Genomic DNA, 25,037 nt, shown 5'->3' on the forward strand with positions numbered 1-25,037 from the left:
CATTCTACCTCATCTTTGAAATGCCTTTTTCATTTCTGAGAAATAGCAAAATTATTCCATTTCTTAGAACTTTCATCCCTTTTCATACCTTTTAAAGGTAAAAAGAATGCTCTATGCATTTATATTTTACTCAGAGGTACTGGATGTTCTTCTGAGATCGATTAGCATTTAATAATCAATGTACATACTTAGATCTTGCAATAGCAAGGAAATTTCCTCATCTGTGAAATGGGTTAATACTACTAATTTACTACAGACTTCTCTTGAGCAGTAAAAATCGTCATCATATAAAAGGTTTAATGCATGTTGAGGTGGACATTCACTGGTTTGTCCCACAAGCTGTAACATTTCCCTTCTCTAGTATTTACTCTTTCCCTAAACACATAGGTAAGTTCTACTTTTCCAGTCAGACCACAAAAATGGTTCATATGTTAATCCTTGCTTAACTCAACAGTCATTGCTGACAAACTGGGAACTGGCATTCAGAGTTACACTTATCCTCTCTGTGAGTACTGGGACTTCTACCTTATTTTCCGCACTGACGGTAAAGCTCAGAAAGCCTGTCCGTATGGTCTGCTATTCAATAATTAGGAGAGATGAGTGAAGAAGTTGCCTGGAGAAGAACACAGATCTGAGATAGAACGAGAGTCTTATCAATATATCACATCTAATTTCAATCTCTTCTTACACTGTCAATGAATCAACATGTTAATATTCTACCGGATTTTGTTCTGCCTCTAATAGTCTTTCTAGCTAAAACTGGTTTTAGCAGTTTTAAAATGCTCAGTTACTTTTACTGGAAAACGTGGTAATATTGTAGGTATTTTTAATAAGGGTTTTAAAATATTTACATATTTACAGATTCTACAGACACCATATGCATTTATTCAGCACCTGTGTGCCAGGCAATGGACGGGATGATGGGTATTGAATGGTGAGTCAAGCAGATTGAGCGTCTCTTTACTGGGGAAAGTAAAAGACATACAATGGACCAGTGCTCTAGAAAGGGAAATACAGTATTCTATGAAGCAGTCAGCAAGGATGTCTAATCCAGTGAAAATGGGAAGGAAATTCCTGGATCAGGGAGCTATGAAGTTGGGGTTTGGGAAGGGGTGGGCTGCATGTGAGTGCAGTCTAAAATAGAAGAGAAAATTACTGGATTCAAAGAGGTAAGAGAAAAAACCCAGCACACATAGAAACTGAGAGGAGTTTAATGTGTCTGGAATGTAGAGCAGAAGTTGGCAAACTTTTTGTCCAAGGGCCAGATAATAAAGGCTGCATACTCTATGGGCTATAAGGTCTCTGCCACAACTGACCACCTCCGCCTCCGCAGTGACACGGCCACAGACAGCGCACCACCCGAGCACAGCTGTGTTCTAATGCGCAGGCGGCTGCGGGCTATGGTCTGCTGGCCCCGGATTTAGAGTGTAAGGACCACACTGCAAACCGGGACCCAGTAACACAGCAGCTGCAAGCGAGGATATGAGGTACAGATCGTCACAAGACACTATTGTGCTATTGATTCATATTTAGCACATGAGAAACGTAATTATATTCACATTCTAGAAACTCTCTCCAGTTCCAGAATAAGACCAGACCGGGAAGCAAAGGACGATTTGGGGAGGTGGGGACATCAAGTAGGAGGCTGCCGCAATAGCTTAGGTCCGAGAGAGCACGGGCCTGGATGAGAGCAAAGGCAGCAGAGCTTGGCAGATATACTTGATACTCGTGCAATAAATTCTGTTTGGCAAGACTTGGTGATTGAGTAAAAGTTATCAAGGAAAGGGAGCAAAGACAGATGCTTAGGAGACACTGAGCTGAATCACACCGAAGAGATAATCCTGTTAGTTTTCCATAAATATGAATGTCTCCTACTGAAATATGTAGGTAGACATACAGTCTGGAAATCTATTGTTCGATCCTATATTGCAATGTAATGTCAATAAATGACATCCCTCTTTTGTTTCCAGACATTACGGCCATCTTGCAGATTTTGAAAGCATCGCCTCAAACTATCAACAATGAGTAGATGGGTGGTGTGTCTGAAGACACAGAATAACAAGAGGCCCTAAGCTAGCACCCTTATGTAAGCCATCTGTGGAAGAAAAGAAACTCATGAGAGATTGAATATGCAGCCAAGGGAGGGAGGAAGAAAACCCAACTAGAGTGTCACCAAGGAAGAGGAGGCAAAGGGTACCCCAGGAGGGTGGGATCTGCAGTATCAAACAATGACGGCAATTCAAGCAGGAGAAGCTGAAGGTCAAAGTTACTCATGAAACCAAGAATATGCTTTGTTAGCGGAGTTTTGACATACAGTTACATGTATTCCCTATTTTCAAGAACCACCAAATACTCAGACATCCTTAAGCTGAAAAAAAAAAAAAATCGGTCTGAGCAACTCTTTAATTTTGTGAGCTGTTTTCGGGTTCTTACAGTAATTTTTAAAGAAGTATAAAATGTGAGAAATTAATAATACACTATTCTGAATATTTTCTCTTCAAAAGTTTAGCCTAGATTAATAGAATTATATTAATTTGGTATTATTATATGTGTCTGCTACAGAGTGCATATTAAGAACCAAGGAACGAAGAAAAACCAAGCTGGAGGCATCACAATTCTGAATTCCAAGTTACATTACAAAGCTGTAGTAATCAAAACAGTAGGGTACTGGCACAAAAATAGCCACATAGATCAACGGAACAGAACAGAAAACCCAGAAATGAACCCTTGACTATATGGTCAATTCACCTTTGACCAGAGCAGGAAAGAATATCCAATGGGAAAAAGATGGTCTCTTCAACAAATGGTGTTGGGAAAACTGGACAGCAACGTGCAAAAGAATGAAACTGGACCACTTTCTTACACTAGACCCAACAATAAATTCAAAACGGGTGAAAGACCTAAATATGGGACTTGAAACCATGTCTCCTGAGGCAAGGGAAACAAAATAAAAAATAAACTATTGGGACTTTATCAAAAAAAAGAAAAAAAGTTGTTAAGGAAAAAAGCACTCAACAAAACTAATAGGCAACCTATAGAATGCGAGAAGATATTTGCAAATGACCTATCTGATAAAGGGTTAGAATCCAAAATATATAAAGAACTTATAAAACCCAACATCCCCAAACAAATAATCCAATTAAAAAATGGGCAGAAGACATGAGTGACAAAAAGACACACAGATGGCCAACAGACACATGGAAGGATGCTCAAAATCATTTATCAGAGAAAGGCAAATCAAAACTACAATGATATATCACCTCAGACCAGTGCAAATGGTACAATCAACAACACAAGAAATAACAGGTGTTGGCAAGGATGTGGAGAAAGAGGAACCCTCTTGCACTGTTGGTGGGAATGCAAACTGGTGCAGCCACTCTGGAAAACAGTATGCGGGTTCCTGAAAAACTTAAAAATAAAGCTACCTTACAAAATACCTTACTACTAGGTAGTTACCCAAAGAATACAAAAATACGAATTCAAAGAGATACATGTACCCTGATGTTTATAGCAGCATTACCCACAATAGCCAAATTGTGAAAACAGCCCTAGCATCTATTGACTGATGAATGGATAAAGAAGATGTGATATATACACAGAACAGAGTATTACTCAGTCATAAAAAAAAGTATGAAATCTTGCCATTTGCAACATGGATGGAGCTAGAGAGCAGTATTATGCTGAGCAAAATAAGTCTATTAGAGAAAGACAAATACTGTGTAATTTCACTCATATGTGGAATTTAAGAAACAAAGGGGAAAAAAAGAGTGAGAGAGGCAAACCAAGAAACAGAGTCTTAACTACAGAGAACAAACTGATGGTTGGTTACCAGAGGGGAGGTCGGTGGGAGGACGGGTGAAATAGGTGATGGGGATTAAGGACGGCACTTGTGACGAGCACCGGGTGTTGTACGGAAGTGGTGAATCACTATATTGTACACCTGAACCTAATATTACACAGTATGTTAACTGGATTTTAAATAAAAACATAAAAAAAAGAACTAAGAATAAAAATAAAGAACACTCTTGAATTACTGAGTATCAAATAATTACACAAAAACAGAGGTAGGGAGAAAGAGGCATATTAGGGTTAGAGAAGGGGGATTATGTGAGAAATAATACTGGGGAGGGGAAAAGAATCTTAATCTAAAATTATGTGAGAAAATGTCATTATATTGAAATGCTTTCCCAGAATGTTAGAACATTAAGAATAAATAAATCAATGACGATGTTCAGACTAGATTCTAGCCTTATGTCTACAGGTACATATATATCTTTAGGTATTTCCGTATAGCTGCCTGTGTGTATATGTGTATATATACACACATACATACAGAGTATGTTTGTGTCTGTGGACTCACAAATGCACATTCCCAATTCTTCAACATTGATGGATACCACTGTTATTTCCAATAAGAGCAAAGTCGACATCTGTCTTATTCACTATTATATCTCTGGAGTTGGAACATTGCTTAGCCCAGGGTAGTTGCTTACTGAGTGAATGAATGAATAGAATATGGCTTCAGTTTTAAAGTTACTCTCCCTTTGGTTCCATAATTTGGCATGGGATTAACTAAGAACTGTTACTGAAGGCTCACCTATCCATACAAACTATAAAAAAATAAAACAAAACCAACCTTGGTGCTATGAATGTGTAGCCAGATTCTTCAAAATTATCCGGCTTCAGTGTTTCTGAATCTGCAAAGATAATGTTACAGGATTAGATAAGCCATCCAGAGTACACAGTCTGGGTTTCTATGATGATATGAAGGCATTAGAATGATAACCTAGTAAGAAAAAAAATAAAGAGTACCTATATCTTAAAAGGTCCTTAATACTGCAATATATAATTATAAAATTCATTTTAATTTCATAATGAAAATTAGACCAGTTATAATCAGAATAATGCTGTCTTAGAAGTTTCCCATTTACTAACACTACCATAACCAAGGTATCTTTTGTATCAATGTTACATCAGAGTTATTTCATTTAAAACCTCAACATAAAATTTTTATCAATATTATGGTAATGAAAATGATTTTAATAAACATATCAATGCCTTTAGTTAATTAGTAACATTCTTCATTTTAGTTGTGAATTAGTAGGTGGAAGGATAAAAAACACAAGTATTTAAGCCTCAGAAAAAAAACCTGAATGTGAAATACATTGCATATGAAAACACAAGCATATTCTTTCCCCCGTTTTTGCTGCTAAGTTTTGAGTGATCATGGAGGAAAATCTAGCAGATGAGAAGCACAGAGGATAATATCCAATAGGAATGGAAATATTAGTGGAAATGTCAAGTGTACTAAACAGAAAGAAATTGAGCAACAAGAAAATACTTGCCCTTCATTTTGCCCTTTTTGGCTGTGAAAATCCATCAGAAAGAGAAAGCAGGGAAACAAAAAAAAAAAGAGGGTAAAGCAAAGGGGGTCACAAACAATATTTTATTCAATGACTTTCTTGAATAAAAATATTGTGCATAGATCAAAGGTATATTTATGTACAACTGTAGTCTGGAAAAAAAAGACATCTTTTTGAAGACTGGAAGGTAGTCCTGTCAGTTACTACTAGAGTACCCCCTCTGTACTGGGCAGATTTCAAGGGTCTATTTTGCAAAGTGTTTAACGCAGGTGCAATGGCGACGATGTTAGCCTATCTTCAGAAGCATTTACCAACCGTCAAAGACCAACTAGTCATCCCCTCATTTATCAAGTGAAGAACTAGCTCATGCAAAGTTGCTGGTTGTGAAAAAAGACCATCACATCTATCAGGTGAAAGTGTAAATATAAAAGCCTAAATTTAGCACAATGTGAACAAGGATTGCAGAGAGAAAAAAGAACTGATGGGAATAAAAGTAATTATAGTTTACTTAAAGTCAGATGTAAAAGGCATATACACACACAGGTGCTTTTTTTTTATCATAAGAAAAAATTTAGGTTGTTAATAATAACTGATGTACAAAGGATATGATGGTCATTTTATTTACCAAATCTAGTCACCCAAAACAAAGATTACTAATGACTTAAAATATGCATTAATGTTAATAATTACTCCACATTCCAAATGATACTTTTAAAAAAATAATCCATTTGAGTTACTGAAGACGTTATTAATCTGGATTATGAGAAGGAAGTTAATTGCCAAACCAAAGCCGAAGACCAGTGCAATTAAACTTATTCAAACAAAGTAGAAGATGTGGAGCACAATATTATTCTTGCCAAATGCAAAAAAAAAAAAAAAGAAAGAAAGAAAGAAAGAAAGAAAGAAAGAAAGAAAGAAAGAAAAAAAAAGAAAAAGAAAAGTTACAGCCTTATTAGCACAGTGCCATGAGTAGAGACCGTGTGAAACATTTTGCACCAGCTAGCAGACCCTTAAAATGACAGCAACAGAGAACAGAGCACTGCAATGATTCTATGAGCACAAAGCAAGGCAGGGTAGGGTGGTGGGGGTGCCAGTGAGACTGGGTACCTGCTCATATTCTATCCACGTAGAATATTTCTTGTTCCTTGCATGTTTGGAATGGGTTAGAATCATTGCTGTAGATTTGGTAGTAACACCTACTAAAATGTATAGGCCTTGGGCATTCTAAAATCTAGACAAATTTATACATCTGATACTAAGAGATAAATAGACTCTGGGGTCGCTTTCACAGTACTTACATCTGGCCTGAGTTATTGTCTCTTCTATTTTGGCTTTTATATAGTAAAAACTGTAGGTTGGTAATACCAAGGCCAAACTGCAATAGAAACAAGAGAAGCATAAACACAAACAACTTAAAAAAAAAAAAAAAAAAACACACCCAGTTAATGGAAAATCCAAAGATCTTCCTCATGGGAAAGAAGAGACGTATTACTGTGACAGGAAAATGCATTCAGCAAATAGAGTACTTTATTCGGTCTTGCGATCCAGAGTCGTCCGGTTCTCTACGTTGTAGGGAATCAGAAGAGATACAAGGAAAATAAGCTACTAAATGTGCCCATGAATTAGTTGAGAAAGAAATGTCATGTGCGCTGTATTTCCAGGAAAGTGTACTGAAATACTTTGAGTGTTGAAAAAGTGTTGAAAAAGATATTACGTTTATGTTTAAAGAAAATAAATATAATAGACTAATTGGATACCCCTCCTTCATGAATTATACACCATGTTCAAGTGCTCTGTGGCAAATATACACTATTTAAAAATTACAAATGTAAAGTATCGTTATTTCTATGACATAATGCATAAAATCATCTGAAAAATACTCCCTTTGAAGGGTTAAATACTTCCTATTTTAAGACTTTAGTCTTGAGGTAAGAAAATTCAGATGCACTAAGATAGACTGTCTGCTCATTCTCTTGGTTCTCCTAGTAGAAAGCAGTTTGGAATATTTGAATATTATGCAGTTTGAAATAACACAACCACATATGTGTAATTCTTCCACCCTTGAGATGGCTAATATATTTGTGTAGGACATAACTAACTATTCCATATCCACATTTACACTTGCAAATGACCTTCACTCTGCTTTAATACCCAAGGAAACTTACAAACTAATGGGTACAAAAAATGAGGGTAGAAGAAGATTCCCAGGGAACTTGGTGTTTTCAAAAAAGCGATGCTTGATTAACGTACCAAATGACTCATTCGGCACTCATTTTTAATACTTAATCTGAAATTTTGCAATGCACAGGAAAAGGTGTGCATTTCTAGGCTTCTGAGTATTTCTATGTATTTGCAGATCTTCTTTTAAATCACTCAAGTTTCACGTTTCCCGGGCTTTTGAGAACGCCGAAACTATAATCTCATTATCTACTTTTTTAAATTGGAAAATGCAGAACAGGAAAAAATATAAAATTTCAGGTTTTCCTTCTATGACTATATATGTTAAAAATTCACTCTACAAAGAGAAAAAAAAAAGCAAAGGTTTATTTCCTACAATTTAATTATGTAGTCAAGATAGCAAAATGAGTGGATGCTTGTTACCTCCAATTCCCACATCTTTCTCCTTCATTAAGTAATTCATAGACTGTCCTTATGGGAAAAGGTCAGAGAAATAAAATGTTATGTGGATTTAATGAAAATCTCTCCGTCCATTTTATAGGTAACTTCCTTTAAGTGGAGGAAGAGATTAAAATTAAAATAAGCAGTGTAATTAGTCTGAAAGCAAGATGACCTTTCATGATTCACTTGCCATTTATAAATTGTAGAGTAGAATTACTGAGCATTTGAAGATTGTCTCCTACAAATTCCTCTCAAGGGAAATCAGGACATTTTTATTGCTCCATCAGCATTTATTGCTAAGAGAAACTTCTAATTAAAACCGATAACGTTATATCATGTGGCTGCTACAGTGTCACTCTCTAAGCTTGGGTCACATCTCACGTACCATAAAAATAGTGCTGGAACTCATGAGGAACACAATAGAAGTTTTAAAATTGACATATCAAATATACGTTTTATTGGCCTGCACGTCTCAGGTTGTTATTAAGAGCTACACTTCATTTACAGAAAAATACAGTCACACTTAATTTACTTCCATCTCAAGGCAATGGTTCTTTCCTCAATTTTTAGCAGATAAGATCTTTATCAACATTTTGAGTCAATGATGTTGTCATATGAAGTGTTTGCTGTCTCTCCCCATATAAAACCAATGGACCAAGGCTGCTTTATTTTCTCCTGGGGAATAAAACCTAATAAAGCCAGCAGCCACCAGGTGGATGGGAGAGCCCATGCAATGTTTTCTTAACTCACATAAACATGATTAACTTAGTTAAATGGAATATAACATCCTTTTCAACTCAATCATGTCTCTATAAAATGAATTTCTTCATGAAAAAAGAGCAGTCTATAAAAATAATTAATTACTATAATTCGACTGTAATATCTGAATTACATCAAGGCTTAAGCAGACAGAAATCACTAAGTGAAATTTGGAACTTCATTCATTAAGTCCAAACACACCATTTCTTTTTCTTCTTCAGCATAGATGTAATATTTTGCTCTACACAGTTATTTGTGAATTTATTTGTAGGCAATTCAGGGAAGTACTTATAATGAAAACAGACTGAATCTGGCCCTAAGTTGTACATTTGGGTAGGGAATGTGTGAGGAAAACATGCCACAGTGGGGAAGTTGGGGCTGTTCAGAGAGCAGTGACTGTATGGGGAGGGCGGGGAGAGACACAACAGGCACACTGGCTGGGAGAGAAATGTGAGATGAGAATATCAGACTTGGAAGTCCCAACCTAACTCAGAGGAAAATGGTAACAGAATGAAGGTTTATGACCAAGGACTGACATACTCAGAATTGGGGTATTAATCTGGTCACATTTGGTCCCATCACTGTGTGTGTGAGGCAAAGGGGTCGAATGTAGGGGACATTTGTGAAACTTTTACAAACACATTTAAGCAAGGTATAATGACAATTTAAAAATTATGACTGCCACTATTGTTGACTCATGGTCAGCGTTAAAGGGATCCAGTTTTTTCTACTTTAGAATTTGTTCATCTAAGAGAAAAGGCAGGAAACACTTTCCCACACAGCGAAGAGGAGATAAACTGAGAGTCCAAGTACTAAAAAACTCATCTATGTCAATGCTATTTCAGTGGGGCCACAGACTGGGCTCATTTGGAAACTCTCTATTACCAGCTCAGGACCAGTTAGGTAGAGAAATTTGAGACAGCATTCAGAAAAATTTTCAGCAACTTGGCACACTAATTCTAGATCTGTGAAATCTAATAATAAAAATTTTAAGCTTGCATTTTAAAATCTTTTTAAGGTTGTTTAGTAAATAATTTTTGTTGCTTTACGTAAGTGTGGGTATGTCAAAAATAGTATGAGAAATAGTGATCTATGTACATGTGCGAGTGATTGACAGTGAGCCAGAAACTGAAATCTTGAATGAGAGGAAGAGATGGGGATCTTGGGGAAGAGGAAGAGAATGAGTAATAAGAAGGAAATATTCCTATCAACCTCAGTATTATGAGCATGGGGGAAGTAGGACCACAGGGAAAGCTATGACCTCAAAGAAGAGTTAGACCAAGAAAGCAAAGGAAATGCTCAGCAAGTGAAGAATGGAGAACTTTCAAGCCACTATAGGGTATTAGTCCGTCTAGCTTTCCAAGACCGTGTCCATTGGTATGCTCAGGATTTTACAGACTTGCCAGTCATGGGGGGGAAATTGTATCAACTGAGCATTTTATAACAGATCATACTACCGTGTGACAAGTTTTAAGTTAATTTGCTACCTAAATATAAGTAACTGACAATTTAAATGAGGAGATCAGTGGAAATCATGACTACAAACTATTTGGGGGTTCTGTCAACATAATTGCTCACATAAATATGCAAGATGATCAAACGGATTTACATCCACAGGTTTTCACTTCTAAATTTTATACTCCTAGATTTTTTCCATCTTTTCCATTTTGAAAATCAGAGTGATATTTTTAATACATTTTTACACTGGAAAAGATAACTTTTCTGTTTTAATTACAATGAAAATAGTTTCTGAAAATGTGACGACTTCGTATTTATCTACTGCAAAAAATTGCGACTAGAAATAGGTGAAAGACACTCAACAGAATACACTTGTATACAATACACATTTAAATCTAATTAGTTACCTGTAATCTGTGCCATTCACAGGAGTCCATGTGTATGTCCTGTTTCCTTTGTCAATGTACCTCTACAAAAAAAGTTTGATATGGTTGTTACCACCTTATAAAATCTATGTGAATTTATATGAAAAGCAGAGCACTAAAATCTATTTACAAATTCTGTGGTCATTCAATACCCTCCTTCACAAATGTCCAATCTAGTCTACATTTATTTGTACTATTATGGGTGGGAGGCTGTGCGTGTGCGTATGTATGAATAAAGCAAAATTTTAGGACAAAAATAAATAATTGCATCATGACTTTTAAAGAGTTTCAAGTGCAAAATCTTAGTGATTCATGCTGAATTATTAGCCTCAAAATTACGGAAGCTTTTTCTAAAAAATAAATTTTAATAATAAATAGGACCAGGATATATTTGATAAGCCTCAGATATTTCCATACTAGAGTGTGTATATGAGAAATTGGTAATAGCAGGAAGTTAACGCACTATTTCTAGATCCAAATGTATGATTAGCATATGACTGTTTTTAGTAAGACATTGTTTTAACATTTATCATAAGAGACGAATTACTTTGTACCACTGAAGGTCAGAAAACAACTAAATCCACCAGGGAAAGGAAGTACAGAGCTCGACACCCTGATGGATACAGAATCCTTCATATGTTGCTACTGAAGACGAGTAAAGAAATTATCATTCTTTCTTCTGTTAGGTATAGTGATGGCATATACGCATCTTTACATTGTTTTAGTTCTCTCCAGCTCTATCATCCTCATCAGAACAATAACCTTCACTGAAATGTTATTTGGTGTTAGGCAATACACTAACCACTTTATAATCATTGTCTAATTTAATCAACCCCTGTACTAAATACTATTCTTTTCTACAATTTATTGATGAAATAAAAATACCTAAATCTTCTAAAAAAATTTAAATTGGCAGGATGAAGGAAAATGTATGATGCCAAATTCATTTAATAGCAACCATACATGTTGCCTTACACATCAAATATTCCTCTAGTTTACTCAGTGTGTGTGTAGGATGGAGGGAGGGAAAACAGGAATTGGTGAGGAGGTTTTTGGACTAGTAAAATTCTTAAAAAAGAAAACAAATAATATTCATGTCTTTCATACCACTCATAAAAAAATGGCAAATTACTGTTGTTCGGCAAGTTAAAAAACAGTATATCAGATTAAGAAAATAAACATACAAGATAATGTTTTCTTTCAATATTATTAATAAGAAAAGTCTACAGGTGGTTAGATTATTAATAAGAAAAGTCTACATATTGGTTAGAGGAATTTACAGTAAACTGAAGGAGAAAAACATCAATGTGACTTAATACAAACAAAATTAATTTATAAGTTGAGGAAAGAATGTGTAGGTCAAAGAGTTCTTGGCAGAACAGCATGGAAAAGTTGGCAGAACTGCTGAATGGTTTACATCTTTCCTCTAGAAGTGAGCGGGTAAAGAGCATGGCTGAAGTCTAAGGAAAGAGAATTGAAGTTTCAACAATGACTGAAAGTGATATATACCTCCTCCTGTCTTCTGGTAATGGGGACCCCTAATGACATTAAGTGACAAAAGCCAAGCGCTAATGGAGGATCCTACTTGGATCCTAGCTCCACCTTGGAGAAAGATCTGCTGAGGAATTCAAAAGAAATGTTCACATTTAAAAAGGATGGCACTGTGAGGGAAAGGATATAAGTTATATAAAAACACTTAATTTCCAGGCTCCAAAGCCTCTGGATTCTGTGTATTTTTCAAATACTCAAATATATGAATGTCTGTGTATTCACTCCACATGCAACAGATATTGGATAGACACACTGCTCATATACAGAGTTTTCCCACAGCAATATAAAACAATATGTTTATTACATATTTGTGCCAGTGATTTATGGGTATAGTTCTGTTACCCCTTGATTTAATTTCAGATTTAAATGCAAGGAATTATAAGTGCATAAATAATGAAAGAAGATAAGCCAAACAAAAGTAGACAACCAAAAAAACCCCACCAAAATAATACATGAAACTCAGCCATTAGAACATGTGCATGCACAAATCATTTAACACATACAGCTATTAAATATTAACTTCAATTCGGCATGATTGAAATGGCCTAAAAGAATATGGCACAACATTAAACTGGGTTCTCTATTTTCTATGATGATATAAAGTAGAGACATAAAATATAATTTTCAAGAACATACTGTTAGTAATGTAAAACAGCATCAAGAAACTTAAAGCAAATGTTTTACAAAAATTAAAGAGTTAAAAATATATTAAAATTTCCTTCAGCAAAGAAGGCTTTAAAAACATTTGTTTACTTGAGACATCTGTTTAACAAATACTGCTTTACTAGGAAAGACAAACTATCAATATCATTATCGATCTATACATTTAAGAGTAAGCCTGACTTCAATCTTACCTCATCTTGAGATTTAACCAGAGTTCTAAATGTTTTTTCTCCACTCTCTCCATCGATCATTTTATTTCGAATCTACGGAAAGATGAAAGAATTACTTTATTCCACATACTCAACTGACTGCCAAAGGATGATTATTAATTTACTGGTTTTCCAAGGTTTATACTTATTTTACAACAGGACTGAATAAAAATAGTAGGGTGGTTGTACTAGTAGTTGGAATTGTTCTTTGGGAATATTCTTTTAAAAGTTACCACATTTTACAGATTTTACATTATTTTACAATATTTTTACATACTGTCATTTTACATATTTTACAATAATAAAGGCATCCTTAATTAAGCATCTTCACCTAATCATTAATTTTTGAAATATAATTAATGAAAGAGTGGTCAATTACTTTATGGGACTGACTGAAGGGAAATTGAGTCATAATAGGTTAAATTATATTATTACAGTCACTCAGCAGCATGAGGGCCCAAAGATCGTGCTCTGCAGTATTGCATGATCCTGGTCTCTCATTTCAAAATAATTTATGACCAACATTCATTAAACACCTAAGACATCCCAGCACTACGCCTTCGCCTTGGGTAATAATAATAAGTAGGGGCGCCTGGGTGGCACAGCGGTTGGGCGTCTGCCTTCGGCTCAGGGCATGATCCTGGCGTTATGGGATCGAGCCCCACATCAGGCTCCTCTGCTATGAGCCTGCTTCTTCCTCTCCCACTCCCCCTGCTTGTGTTCCCTCTCTTGCTGGCTGTCTCTATCTCTGTCAAATAAATAAATAAAATCTTTAAAAATAATAATAATAAGTAAATTCTGTTGTTCTACAATGAGGGAGTCAATGTGTAAAATGTGTAAAGAAAGTGCATATTAAAACACTGTGACAAATTCTAAAGAAATATGGTGGCCTTTGCATAGATGAGAGAATTTAATCCATTTACAAGAATCTTAAACACCTTTGCTCTGAAGGGGAAGAGCCTGGTTCAAATTCTGTCCTGTTACTTACTGGCTGAGTCACTGGACACAAGCTTTTTAACCCTCTGGACCTAAAACATACCATCAGTATGACAAATAATGATCATATATATAATATCTATTTCAAAGGCTCTTGAGAATCCATGACTGACACATATTATGTACTTAATAAATGTTGTTTTTTTAAATTATTATCCTTATTATTATGGACGATCCTCTCCAAGGAAATGACATGCAATTTTGGTTTTGAAATGAAATAGAAATTTTCTGGGTAAAGTGTACCAAGACAAACATGGCAGCTTTTCTCCTCATGTCGCTCACTGGGTGGTTGGATGGTTAGATTCCCTCCAACTTTTCTTTCAACTCTACACCAATGTCCTCAATCTCTATGTTGTGTACTGAAATTTACAAGTCACATTTGTATGGAAATACTTAAAACCTCTCTACCTATGGAATGAGAAGGAAACAAACTAATGTCACACCCAACTTAAAACACTGATTCCTTTCCATATGACCATTGGATGAGAGAGCCCAGGATCTAGAAATTTTACAAAGAACATTCATCACCGTGTGCATAGTACCTAGGAGAGAAGCTAACACAGTGAAGCTGCTCAAGGACACCGCAGGATGGATGAGGCTCGGCGTCGGACCTGAGAGTACGGTTTAGGTGCAACTCACCTCCACCTTAATGTCATTCTCTAATTCTGCATCAAGGAAATCCAAAGTTACTGGCTCCTGAGATTTGGGGTTCTACACAGAAAATAATAATAATTAAGCATATATGACATTGTAAAATGATGTTGTATATAAATAATTTGATGTATATTCAAATATGAAAATAATACCGTAGGTGTAACTTACCTAAGGTATATTAAATAGCTATATAAAGGTATACAGCTTCATATACTTATATTTTAAAATAATAATAAATAGGCTAGGGAGTTGAGCTTTAGGTGTAGCAGGAATATTGTAATTTAGCACCCACTGAGGGCAGGTTCATTTCGAGGGCTGAGTTAGATACTACATTCATAATTACAAGTTCTGTGGGAATAGGACAATTGAAGGTCCACTCACAACTTTCTTTCCTTTAATTAGGATGGGAAAAGAGCAAAATAAAGCCATGTGGGTAAATATTGGGCAACTGTTGCAATAATGGTGCAACAAAAGCAACATGTAAGTAATACACACTCTTTATTTATATTCTATAAAAAGAAATTATACGAGAGAAAATCTTTTAAAAACCATGTTTGAATTTCCTATGTAAAACTAACTCTTCTAAGCAGATTCTTAAGATGCATAAAAAAATGGAAGTTTGCTTCAAATATTTGAATTTCAGAAATGTGACATTATATTTTAATAAGTTAAATTAAGAAAAATCTATGAGATAAAATTTGTGGTCAAGTCACAAGCACTTGAATAAAGATAAGCTATTGTAATTAAAATCCTACGAAAGTAATAACCCTTGGATTCACTAAATATGGTCTCCTGCTTTAACATCTCCTACTGCTTCTTCTTGCTAGTGTGTAATAATAAGGACAATTAGCGGGGGAACAAGGCAGATGCTTTATTTACATAAATATATCAAATAAAACTGTTAGCCTGACAAATTTACCTCAGATAACATTTAAAAAATTTTCTCAATCATAGGATGAACTTATTCAATTACTTGATAAACAAAAACACACTGATGCTCTTGTAATACCACTAATAGAACACGCCATAATAGAATATCAAAGTTTGTTACAATAATAAAATCATAATAGGTATCTATAATTTTTTACAACTACTTAATTTTAGAGACTAGGTTTTTAAAGTTGACTAAAATAAATACCACCAAGATGTGGTATTTAATGAGACAGAAATAATAAATACAAATTATGCTGTATGAGTGCAAGGTCACTGGAATTTTAATGATTTCAACTTCACAGGCTCTTTCAAAATACGTTCAGATTGTGACTGTTTTTTTTTAATTTTTAATTTTCTTACACCACCAAATGAACTGGATTGTCACTATTTTAAACACTGTTTTAGGAGGGCTGAGTACCCAAAACAATAGTAATAATTAAAAATATATTAAAACTAAACATTTACTTCAAATGCTAAATGACATTATATATAGCATGTGTTTATTTTCTAATTAAGACAAAAATCCTTCCTTCAAGAAATAACTACATTTAAATAATGAAAGTTTATGATTCTCATGTTCTGATGAATGGGTATTCTTAAAGGCAAATAAAAAAATAATCTTCAACTCTGTCACTTTTATTAACAAAATATTTACTACTCATGAGCTTGATATCTGGACTCATAAGGTTCTAAAATATTGAAAATGAGTATTAGATTGTTTAATAGGTGATAATACTGACCATTGTTTGGACAGCAACATATTGCCTCAGAAGCAAATATTCATTTGAAATGTAGCATATGTCATAAGGAGAAAATAAAAATAAATATCGAAAATAATCATAAACCTTTGCTTAAAAAAACCAAATCAAGAAAGTCACTAACAAAAGGATACTCTAAAGTAGACAATATTATTCAGAATTGCTTCTTTAAAGTCCCCTGATTTAAATCATCTTCACGCAAACACCGTAACAGCATTAAAAATTTAACACACTCACTGCAAAACAAAGTCAAGATAATCAAAATGATAAAATATAAACATAAATAAGAATATTATCTTACATGCAACGGATAATGCATAGCATGACCAGACCCAAACAGCATGCATGGAGGAGGCATTATCAGGGAGAATTGGCAATATGAAGATCATGTCCCAATCCAACATACAAAGACACAGAGAAGAAAATGAAATCATAAAAGCAAAATGTCAATGCATAACTTGTACTTTTTAAATGGCAATCTGGCTGACCATTTTTTAAAAGAGCAATCACAGGCACAGTGATTGAAAAATCCAGAAGCAGAATCTTCTAATAAAAAAAGGCACCAAACAGTCTTGAGAACTGGAATCAAGTCCCTTCTGTCCCAATCTTTTTGTTTGATACTTTAATACCTGACATTTCTCATGTGTAAAATTTTTGTATAGTTGACATAAAGACAACACCATTTGTCGAACTAAATAGGCAGAATGCTTTTACACAAATTTTAAATGGAAATCCTTAGTAGTTCGTATTATGAAAAATACTACCTATTTCAAAAACTTTTCCCCAAAATTCGAAGGTCTTGTGTGGTTGTCAGTTTGCCATTTGAGGTTTCCTTAGAAGGAAAACAAACCATTTTTCAGGTTGTTTATTTCCAAATTATATCATAATATTTACATGCAATATTTGGAACTTATAAAAATGAAAATTCACTAAAATATACATAAATGCAAAAAGTATAATGAAGATAATACACAAAAAGAAGCATGCAAGGAGAGCAATTGTAAAACAATTTAATAAATCAAGATAAGACATAATCAGAATTTGAACCTCTACAGGAATGATAAAAGATATGAAGACTGATACAACATGAAGATCAGATTGCACAGAATTCTAGAGCTACAAGAAAGCTGAAGCTTCTTAATCCAGTGTCTCTGCACTTTAGGACATCCTGGAAGATGTGAAACACTATTCATTAACCTGGGTCTCATCCCTGGTCATTTTAAATCAGAATTTTCAGGAGAGGGAGCTGGAGATCAACATATATATTTAATTTCTCGGGGGAACATATAATGTAGGGTGAAAAGAAACAATTATTCTTAGTTCAATCCTCCTGTTTTTCAGGCTAAGAAATTAAAGTAAAATGAGGTTTAATGAACTACTCAAAGATACGGTATTAGCTTTAATTAAGTACAACGAACTTAAAATTCTGTTTTGCTAGTTCAGTTTAATAATCTCTTCTTAAAATCATACTACCTTTCCATTATAATTTCACTAACTTTATTTTAAAGCAATGATAGGCTGATATATAAAACATTAGGTCATACTGAACCTCCTTTGGAATTCTGAAATTGTTTTACTGTACTAATTCGCTTACTGTACTGTACTAAACAGGAGGAAGTATCCTTTCTGCTGATGATTTTGAGTGTGATTATAGAAATATGCATACATGAAATAACATTTAAATTTTGTTGACAAAAGAGAAAAGATTTTGCCATGAGCTTATAAGACAATAAAAATTCACATTTATTTGCAATTCTGGACATGTCAATTAGCTTAAGGGAAATTTCTTCCACCTCTATTCCCAAAATACACTTAAGAAATTCAAAGACATTTTGGTTTAAATTTTACGATTTACAGAAACTACCACATCAGAATTGTATTTTTATTTCCACTGAGAAGTTAATTTGACAAGCGATTGTTAGGATTACATGGATTTGACACTAGTATCACAATATTTAATAACAAATTTACTTTTAGAAGCCATCTCATTATGATTGCTCTGATTAACGACATGATATAATTTGCTAGCAAACCTGAGTTAGCAAATGCATACCCTCTGCCATCATTAATAACATTTTTGCTCCAGTTTATCGAGAAATGATGCTCATCTCCAACTCATGCTTTGGAAGCTTGAGGTCAGGAAAGGCAGCATTAATCATATGCTTTTAGGTAGAAAAGCTTAATCTCAACTCTGATTTAGCAAATTTGAAGACACTGCTAACTTCATTCACAGTTACCTGAACATTGGGTCTCCTTTTTCTTAAATTAACTGTTGGTATACCTACACCAATAGGCTGAAGCAACAGAAAGATGGTAATTCATCATGCTACATGTCAACATAGGTAAGGCTTCTACCCTACAATCAATTTTGATCAGATATTTCCTTGATCAGAAACAGGTATCACACAGTTCATGATGAGTCAACAAATAAAATTAAAGTTTAAAAATAATTGTGGTGAATAAAAAAATTTATGCTAGTAAAAATACTCAAAAAATATTTAGCAAAATGACTTTGTATTTTCCTTTTTTTTTCTCTCCAAAGAAATACATATTTGGGAAGTGAGAAAGGTAGTTTGCCACAGAAAACTTTTATGCTGATTCAAAAAAAAAAAAACAAAAAACAAACAAACAGCAAATTTTAGAATTTACATGATGCTAATGTGTTCAAATATAAGTATTATAGGATATTAAAAAACGTTAATATTAAACCCTTAAAATTTGTGCCTTTTGTTACCAAATGTTGTATCTGTGGAACTAAAGGAGAATTTAATCCTAACACTGTAAATTTATTTTATTTTTTATAATTTTTTGTAGATTTATTTTAAATGATTTCTAAAATGTAGATTATGCAATTTCCTGTACAATAAATATTTCTTAAAATTGACCAAAATTAGATATCTAATAAGTGTACCCAATCTGGTTCTTTTTATGAAACAAAATGGAAGAAATTTAAAATGCATTTGGAAACAAAGCAGGATACAAAATCCAGTATTTGTCAAAATGTGGTCATGGTAGAGACGGTATGTTTTGAGAAGGTAAGTAATGATTCCTTAGAAAATTACATAAGCAAAAGGTTTATAGCTACTTTATTTCCTGTTATCAAGCGTTTTTAAAGGATACTCATATTGCCTTCTACAAACTACAAAATTATACTGAAATAATTTAAGATTATTGTTTCAGGAAGCAAACACAAGGCATTAAGCAAAGAATACTTGTAATAACACTAAACTTTGACCTTGTTAAATAATAAGGGATACTATGAAAACAGAGCATTATCTCCCTTTATTTCTACTGGTACATTTCTCATGAATGGATTGAGAATAATTTTGTTAGTACACTAGCTGTTACCATACTGGTCCTTTGTACTTGCCAATTTCTAAAACCATTGTCTTACAGTGTATCCTCCTTTTATAAGGTTCTTTTATCTACTTGTATACTATGTACCATCACCCACAAAATAGAAATTGTCATGTTTAACCTAATGATGAGAATTCACAAGCATATTTAATTCACAAGCATGAATTTCAGAAAAAAGAGCACATGGACTATTCAAATATATTTTAATGATTTTGTAAAATAACATATTCTAAATAATCTTTGTTGCATACTTGCTTATCATAATTTCCTATATAAAAATATGAAAAGCTGACATACTCCTGAAAAAAAATCATTTGGGCTGTAATAATGGTTTNTTTCTAAATAATCTGTTGCATACTTGCTTATCAAAATTTCCTATATAAAAATATGAAAAGCTGACATACTCCTGAAAAAAAATCATTTGGGCTGTAATAATGGTTTCTATAGAATTTATATATGTAATTTTATGAGTTTTAGTAAATTATTCCAAATCTGAGCCAAACGTATGTTAACATCAAAGAGTAAAAAAAAATTTTCTCCATAAATACTGGTTATTAGAAGAATGTACAAAAGGGGAAAACCTTTTTCAAATTACTGCCTCTAAGTGATAGATTTATATCTGTATATCATATGTGCATTAGTCCCATTATTTTTTTAAATTGTTTTGTCTAAGTAATAAAGTTCCTTTTGGGGAAGGGGTTAAGACCTACAATCATAAAAATGGGGATCCTTCACACCCTTCAGCACATAATATTGTTACTGCTTTTAAATCACTTCAGTTGTGCAAATATAATTGAAAATATACTGGATATACTAAGACCAAACAATAATATTGCAAATTTTTTTAAAATCTTAAAGATTTAAAAAGATAAAAATGTTCAACTGTGACAAAATCATAGACTGTTTAGCTAATCATAAATTATTAAGAAGAACTTAACAGATATGTTTATAAAGAGCTGCGAAAGACTCACAATAATGGGAAAAAATGCCTATACTACATTTATAATAAAAAAAAAAACACTTGAAAAATAATGCAGAGTGATCAGCAGCTACATTTCATTAGCTAATATTTAGATCACGATGGATTTTATATGGAAGTTCCAAAGAGAGAAGAATTAAAATCGACACATTTATTATAACCAACTTAGTATGGTTTTGTATTCAATATCAATGGTTCTTAATTATCACTGATTTGAATAAATGACTCAACATTAAATGTATGTGTGTGTTTATGCACCTACTTGTGTATGCTCTAAAATATCACTAAAATTAAATACCTGTGACTGAGGAAAAGAAGGTAAATTCTGACGTATTTCCCTCCAGCATGGGTTAAAGTATCTTCAGTATTACCCTCAAAGTTAAACAATAACTTGAAGATGCTTATAAATTACAATTATATAATATAGGAAGATTCTGCCACTTTCTGCTTCTAGATAAATACATATTAACCTCCCCGCCCTCCCACCCATGAAGCACTAATGGAAAGTGAAATAAGTTGGAGGAGATATGTAAGAAAATATTTTATATCTTGGCACAAAGATTAGGATAAAATAGTTTATCTAAGGAATTTTATCACTTTCGCACAACTCCCCAATGAATAAACTTCCCATTTCTGAAGCCCATCCCGTGGGGTTTAACTTAACTGAATTTCATTCATAGTTTTATAAGCCTGTACAAAAGTAGAAAGAAAAACTTCCTGGGAGACGAAAAGGAGAGATAATTACCAGAAAAAAGGGTGTTGGAACATGTGGCCTGAGCATAGAGGAACATTACTTCTATTTATCAGGTTCACACCCATCTGGGGCCATCTCCTCACTACCTTCCAGCCTCAATCATAACCCCAAGTGGGATGTGTGAACTCAGGCACAGGGCGATAATGGCTGTCTCTGAGGTGTGAATACTGGTTAAATATTCTTCGACAGGAATGTGGGAGAGCTGAATTGGTAAGAGAAAATGAAAACTGCTTTCACACTTTCATATCTTATAAACTGTGGTCTTGTCATCCATTAACATTACAGATAAAATGTTCTTTTATATTTAGTGCTATACAGTGAGTTTAAAGAGGACAAACCTATTAAGAACATTAACTATTAATTTTACAGAATTGCACGCGTCACTGTAAACACATTATATACATACCTTTGGCTGAAGATTTGGATGTAATAAAACATAACCATTAGGATCAATCGCAAAATAATAGCCATTGGGGCACAGCTGAAAAAAAGGAAACAAAACAGAAAAGTTTCAAGATCTCTGAATCACAATCAGAAATCACATTCTTTAAAGGAAAAAAGTCTTAAAAATTCTTAATACATTTTAAAGCATGAAGAAAGTTATCTATCCTTTTTAACATTTAGTTAACATTTAGTTCCTTCGCTAACTGCACATGATTTTTGAGAACTACTTAAATGCTTTATAGACAAGCTAAATTAGTACAAAGCTCTAAAATGAAAAAGATACTCAAGAGTATATTTCATCTTACTGTAAAACGTGGTGTCAGTCGTTTAATATCTTCCAAAGACACATCAACTCCCATCACACCAAGAATCAGCTGGTTCTATAGTAAGAGAGAAAAAGGAAGTGTATTTTATACCAAAAATGCATATAGTTCTACACAATTATTATATAAGCTCATCTTTTTGCTTGACAATAGTTGTATTCCATACTAGCTAAAACATATTTAAGGGTGAGACACTTTTTTATATCAATCTACCATGATTCTCACCTCTGTTTACCCACAACTTTATCATCATTATTATTTAATTTAAATGAAATCTTGGTAAGTGCAGCTAAAATAGAAAAGATAGTAAATTTTTATTTGATGNTACCATGATTCTCACCTCTGTTTACCCACAACTTTATCATTATTATTTAATTTAAATGAAATCTTGGTAAGTGCAGCTAAAATAGAAAAGATAGTAAATTTTTATTTGATGCCTCTTGTACTCATTACCCCTAATATTATTGTAGTTGCTTCTGTACAGTTAGTTGCAGCCCTGTGTGTGAGAGAGAGCACTTTGTGACTTTGTGGTGTACTACGATTTAAAAATCACAAAAATGTCCAGCCTGAAGATACCAGGTAATGTGAAATGAGAAGACAATGGATTTTTCTTAAATTTATTTATTTATTTATTTTTTTGGCTATTGACAGTGCCTGCGTATGTGTAACTATCCTGAAAAGTATTTGACCTCACTGTAGTAAAATAGCAGAAACCCTCAAAACCCTCTTTCCTAGTGCTGGTAACTTCTAAATACCAAACAATGGGCATCAAAATTTAGTTCCAAGTCAACAAGGCTATGAGACAAACTGCTATCATAATCTTCCCAGGGACATTAAAGATGAAAATGGTGTTAAAATTTAGAATGAGGGAATTTTTGTTTTAAATAGATTATGCAAATTACAAAATAAACTGAAATGTCACACAGGAAATTATAAAATCCACTCAATAGTTATATGAGAAGACTGTGTATTTTGTGTAGGTACACAGGGAACGAGAAAGTAATGCGACAACTATTTTCTTTTGCCAGGGACCAATCCTACCCTCAGCAAAAATTCCTAATTAAAGCAATTCCTTAGTCCATCTGAGGAGTTAGACAATTACTCTTCTATGGGTTAAATTAGTTAGAACCCACAGCTATTTAATAATGATAATGGCTTCCCAAAGAGGAATAACTAATGTTTTTGATGGCCACATTATTAAAAGAAAGAGTTCAACAGAAATTTATAATAACTGGACAAATAATAGTAGCACAGTAGACTTCATTATGCCATAAAATGGAAATAAATGTCCCTCCAATCTGGAATGTCAGCCAAAGCATAAAATGAGTCTTTAGTATTAAAAAAATCTTAATTTCTCCTGCAATCCTCAGTTCTTCCCAATACAAGCTAAGAAAGAGGACTGCAACCCTCNATGGAAATAAATGTCCCTCCAATCTGGAATGTCAGCCAAAGCATAAAATGAGTCTTTAGTATTAAAAAAAATCTTAATTTCTCCTGCAATCCTCAGTTCTTCCCAATACAAGCTAAGAAAGAGGACTGCAACCCTCCTTCAAAATCAGGAGTATTTTAAAAAGTAGGAATGGAATTTAACAAGTACAAGATACAGATTTTTCAGAACTTTAAGTTGGTAGTATCTTAACTGCATTGACAATATTACCAGTGCTGCAGAAATTAACACTGTTAGGAAATTCATGAAGTATTTTCCTTCAATCTTGAAAAATACAAAAAAAATGGAGAGCTATTCATTTTAAATCAGATGCTTAACTTACGTGATGATTTAAAAAATACTGTTTGAATGGGAGTTGGAGGGGGAATGATTCAATAAATATACCTATTTACACAGGCTCCAAACATCACCATGGTTTTGGTTTTTGGATTTCTCTTTCTGAGCTCCATGGATATCTCAGACACATTTTAAAAAAGGGGACACAACAGTATTGCCCATTTATCATGTAATTACTCCCAGAGTTTGAACTTGTGTTCTCATCAGTTCATAGTTAAATAGAGTTAAGCTGAATCCTGGCTCTGGGGAAACAGAGAACTTGACCTGCATTTCCTTTTTCCCAGGTGGTTATCACATAAGCAGCTGTTCCCTCTTACTTCTGGTCTCACAAGACAGTTACATTGTATGTATTTCCTTATAGAAATATCTTATCCACACTCAGCTTCAACGTCACCGTTTATCATTTATGATTATTAATTTTATCAATTAACTTTTAACCTTTAAGTTTGTCTTATTTTCAACTTGGCCTGTTATGTTGAAGACCGGAAGAGTTCCAGTAATGACAAGTCCTAGTTCCTAAAAATAGATTCAGAAAGAAAAGGCAAATTAGAATTACAATTTAAACTTTGTCATTCTGCATTAGTTTCTAGTATCTGACACTGCATTTTATGGTTACATTATAGACACAAAGAATTATTAAAGGATTTTGAAAGCTTTTAAAAAACTTTTATTTTTATTTTTAAAAATCAATGAAGTAGTCTGGGAAATAATCAGAATCAATTAGGCAGCTATTGAAGCATCCAGCATCTAAAATAACAGCTTAAGACAGCATTGCAAATAACTTAAAAAAGAATCAAATGACACTAATATTTCAGTCACCCTGCCCTTCCACATTTTGTTCACAGTGGTAGTTTACCTAATATCACAGGATTCCATGAGCAGGGTGAAAATAAAATACTGTTTCATAGGATTTATTTGCCTTCCTTTTTATAACTTCATTCTTAATTTTTTCATGCCCTAAGCCAAAGGCTTCATGTTACATCACTGAGTATAGCAGAATAAATAGAAG

General features: G+C 33.7%; 1 protein-coding gene across 6 annotated transcripts in view; it reads right to left on the minus strand.

The window, feature by feature from the left end:
• CACNA2D1 (calcium voltage-gated channel auxiliary subunit alpha2delta 1) overlaps positions 1–25,037 on the minus strand; it is a 484,461-nt gene that overhangs the window by 37,262 nt on the left and 422,162 nt on the right. The window contains exons 16-25 of one of the 6 annotated variants that reach the window (XM_019798048.2): positions 24,467–24,544; positions 22,228–22,302; positions 21,885–21,959; positions 18,626–18,682; positions 14,683–14,754; positions 13,030–13,101; positions 10,607–10,668; positions 6,662–6,738; positions 5,346–5,366; positions 4,637–4,697 (exon numbers count right to left, since the gene is read on the minus strand). In XM_019798048.2, coding sequence (XP_019653607.1) covers positions 4,637–4,697; positions 5,346–5,366; positions 6,662–6,738; positions 10,607–10,668; positions 13,030–13,101; positions 14,683–14,754; positions 18,626–18,682; positions 21,885–21,959; positions 22,228–22,302; positions 24,467–24,544 — 650 coding nt within the window. The remainder of the gene's footprint in view (positions 1–4,636; positions 4,698–5,345; positions 5,367–6,661; positions 6,739–10,606; positions 10,669–13,029; positions 13,102–14,682; positions 14,755–18,625; positions 18,683–21,884; positions 21,960–22,227; positions 22,303–24,466; positions 24,545–25,037) is intronic. The other 5 variants (XM_019798051.2, XM_019798050.2, XM_019798049.2 and 2 more) reach the window with 5 other exon arrangements.

This window comes from Ailuropoda melanoleuca, chromosome 1 (assembly GCF_002007445.2).
Source record: "Ailuropoda melanoleuca isolate Jingjing chromosome 1, ASM200744v2, whole genome shotgun sequence".
In the NCBI taxonomy this organism is placed as follows: Eukaryota; Metazoa; Chordata; class Mammalia; order Carnivora; family Ursidae; genus Ailuropoda; species Ailuropoda melanoleuca.